This window comes from Anneissia japonica, unplaced genomic scaffold (assembly GCF_011630105.1).
Source record: "Anneissia japonica isolate Jap-2015-1 unplaced genomic scaffold, ASM1163010v1 scaffold287650_len26056_cov185, whole genome shotgun sequence".
NCBI lineage: Eukaryota > Metazoa > Echinodermata > Crinoidea > Comatulida > Comatulidae > Anneissia > Anneissia japonica.
Window position 1 is genome coordinate 8973 of NW_022703070.1, and position 3929 is coordinate 12901.

Below are 3929 nucleotides of genomic sequence, written 5' to 3' on the forward strand. Positions count from 1 at the left end.
CGAACGAGACTGCGAGTGCGATAGTACAGACTTTTGATTCTGTAAATATCGTCCTCCCTGCTCAACCTCTTTCCTGTCTCTTATACACATCTAGATGTGTATAAGAGACAGACTTTGGACGATCACCCTCCTGTTTCTGACTATCGGTTCCTGGTCGGATAGAGGTGTCTCGTTGTCTTCCAGATGCAGGACGAGCATCGACTCGTTTCTGTTCATGCCTCTTCGTTCCATGATCTTTCTCTTGGCGTCTCCGTTGGAATCCACATTATCGACGGCGTACCAGTCCTTTTCCGATTTGAACCTGTATTGAAGTCTGCGATCTACTTGGGACGACATCTTTTGCGGTATGTTTCCCGATCTCGAATCGCGGTGCACCTATCGACGACGACGATATCCTGCCCACGAACGGCGACTCGGATATCAAGCTTTCGGAATTCGTCGCGACCGAGCAAGCTCGCCAAGCTCTGCGATCGGTAGTCCGCCCGAAACAGTGGATATTGATGGATGCCGACACTCTCGTCTGTTACCTCGAGGAGGAAGGGAGCATATTTCTCACGGCTCACCGACTCCCCGCGTACGTGTACCGAAAACTGTGCTGCACGAATCCCGATCGCATCCGATTCGCGTTCGCGACAGCATCAGCCGCGGCAGTTGCGAGCGCAGGGAAAGGCGATCCTTACTCGAACATTCCGGTAAGGTACGGCGATCGAGAGACGACGTTCGACGTTCGAGACGTCAGCGCCTTGTTCTACAAGGTGCTGCTCACCAACCACACGGAATACGCGCATCCCGAGTATTACCGAAGAGCGCTGACGGCGAGCGCAAGGAAACCCCCATGGAGGACCACAGAACGACACAGGATACTGGTACTGCCCCTGCCGCGCCCTGCGCCGGACGTGCGGTTTCGCGAGATCGCCATGAGATCCGTTGACTTCACGACGGAAGCGAGAGAGAGGCTGCTTCCTTTGCAACCCGGCTAATCGGGTGCGTTTTATTTCGGCGAACCGGTCGTCAGAGATAAGAAAGGGGAGGAGACGGTACTCAGGGCAGACGACGTCCTGACTTCGGCGGCCTATCGCAAGTTGTACTCCGATCTAGGGTGGAAGAACGCGCTCGAATTCCGGAAGTGCATGAACGCCGTGTACAGGTTCGCTCGATGTCCCGTCGTCAGAAACGATCTGGCAGATGGCGAGGTCGATTTTCACTTCCAGGCTCCTCTTCTTTAGGGGAAAAAAAGGTAAGATTCCTATCTTCAGTATGAACGTCATCGGTCACCGACGCGGCTGGCCACCTATGATGAAAGAATCGACGTTATGTTCGCTGATCTCGTCCTGCATCGCAACTTCGCTCGTGGTGGACGTTCTTCTTCAGGCGAACGTGCATCCCATAGTCGATTGGTACGCGATATTCCTGCCCGCCTTCCTGTACGCGACGTTCGTCAAAGTCGGAGAGCCATCAAGTCTGGTATCGGCGTGCCGGCTGAGTCTCTGCGCGTCCGCCAACATTTCGTTCTTCACAAACCTGAAATTTCTGATCGGACCGTGCGGGGCATCGTATCTGGATCCGTTGCGGGAATGCGGTGCCGAAGGAACGGATCGCACCTGTCAACGAGCCGTGTTTGACGCTCTCAAATGGGATGCCGACCATCGTCGATGTCCGGTCGTGGAACTAGGAGGGACTGCCGGATCAATCTACTACTTCGTGCAGTTTGCGCTCGTGTACATGCCGACCGGAATAGCACCGGCGATGCTGCACATAACTAATTCGTCCGATGGCTTTCGTAGCGGCAGCGGTTGGGGGTGGTACAGAAACGCGCGCATTCCGATCGTCGTGGCGACCCTGCTTGTGGACGTGTTCGCAGGAGAGATCTTCTACCCTCTGTCTTCGGAATACGTGGTGCACGCGTTCGTGTTCGCCGCCGCGATCTCCAGGTACGCATCGCTCTCCGACGTGTGGGAGGCGGCGTCACTGGCAAGCGTAGCGATCGCCACCGTCGACCTCGTCAGAAACGTGCTCGTATACTCGGCCCGTGCGCCTTCGACGGTCGGGACTTGATGGAGTGCGATACGTCCTTGGGCGACTGCTACGAAAACCTTCTGGACCTCAGCGCCAACAGCATCGACGCCGCCGACTGTCCGATCAACAAGGTCGGACGACACTGGGCGATCGTTCTCACCGCCTCGCAGGCCATCAGGTTCTGCGTCGTGGTCGTTCTCCAGAGTTTCCTGCTTTCGCGGAAAGGGGTCAGGTTGTTGCGATCCGGCGACAAACGAGGCGAGAAGGACGAAGCCAACAACGACCACGACGACGACGATTCGAGCGACAAGGATCAGGACGTCATTTTTCAAAGAGGACGTAACGTGTGACGTGATGTAATTTTACCTTTATTTTTATTTTTTGATTGTTTTTCTTCAGTCGGATTCTCCTTATACCAAAAGGATTAAGTTCGACGACGAAGACGATGACGACGCAAGCACCTCCCAAACTGTTGGCGTCGGCGACGAAGGAAGAGAAGCTGAGAACGCAGATGGCAAAGGAAACCTAACAGAATCCTTTCCCGAGGACTCTCAACTTCCCGTCGACGACGAACGAACAGCCGGAGAAGGAAACCTCGACGACTACTTTCCGGAGGATTCTCAGCTTCCAGTCGAATCGTCGGACGAACAGGACATTTCCGACCAAGATACGGTCGTTTACGGAGACGAAGAACTGGAACAGCAACTGGACGACTGGCTGTTCTCGAAAATGTTGAAGTACAACCCGTCTTCGGAATAGAATTTAAAAAAAAAATGTTACGATATAATAAGTACTAAAGAAAAAAGAAAAACACGAAATCTTATATTCTGTTTTGTCTTCAATAAAATCTTTATTACAAAAAACAATATAAAGTTGCTATTGTGCATATTTGTCTTCATTCGAAATCAGTCTATTATCAGTAGGTAATGCAAAAAGAAATTATGCAGAGAACCGCTACCTTTCCAAAATTTTAAGACGAGGAAGACAGGGTGAAAACCTTTCGCAACTGGCCGCACGACAGACCCGACGGAAGGTCGATGTCGGAAGCGGGTTTCTTCTACGGGGGTTTCGAAGATAACGCCAGGTGTTTCTTCTGCGGAGTATCGCTGTGCCGATGGGAGCCGGACGACCTTCCTCTTTCTGAACACGCCGAACACGGGAGTTCGTGCTTGTGGTTGCGGCGCAAGACGAAGAAAACCCTGATTTCCAAGATTAATTTTGCCTCCGAATTCGGATTCGACAGCGACGTGATCGCAAATGTCGTGAGCGATCATCTCGAGAAGAAAGGACAAGTGTTCTCGTTGACAAACGAAGTTCTGATCTCGAGCATAATCGACTTCGATGAAAATGGGGCCGACGACAGGAAAAAGGACGGGGTCGAAGATCCGTCGAAACAAGAGAGCTTGGTGTCTCTGATCGCCGAACCTCGCTTGAAAGAAGATGCCGAAGACGAACGCCCGGAACGAAAAGAAGAGGAAGAAGGAGTTCGTGCGCCCGTCGAAAGCTATACGAACAAGGTACGCGTCGGCGACAACGACGACGACGACGAGAAATCTCGCGGAGATATATTGAGGGAACTTACCGATCTCAAGGACGAGATGTCGTGCAAGGTGTGCATGGATCGCGATTCGAACGTCCTCCTGACTCCGTGCAACCATCTCGTCTGCTGCGACTCGTGTTCCGTCAGGTTAGCGTCGTGTCCGATCTGTCGTACAAAAGTCGGTGAAGTCGTCAAAGTTTACCACAGTTAGGTTTAGGGAGCCTCGCAAAATAAAGCAACGCGTATACCCGTCTACAACGCGTGGTTGGGGATTAAAATCTCTTCGCGTTGCCGACGAGTGGTTCAAGATACTGATCAAAAATGTTGGACGATTCCATTTCGCGAATTAGGGTTCGTTTTCCGACGTTTATGT

The 3929-nt window shown here is 52.4% G+C and overlaps 1 protein-coding gene across 1 annotated transcript; it reads left to right on the forward strand.

Moving 5' to 3' along the window:
- Positions 1–3053: 3053 nt before the first annotated feature.
- LOC117104286 (baculoviral IAP repeat-containing protein 7-A-like) lies at positions 3054–3767 on the forward strand. Its single transcript, XM_033245034.1, has one exon. The coding sequence runs from the start codon at positions 3054–3056 to the stop codon at positions 3765–3767; it is 714 nt and encodes a 237-aa protein (XP_033100925.1).
- The last annotated feature ends 162 nt before the right edge of the window (positions 3768–3929 follow it).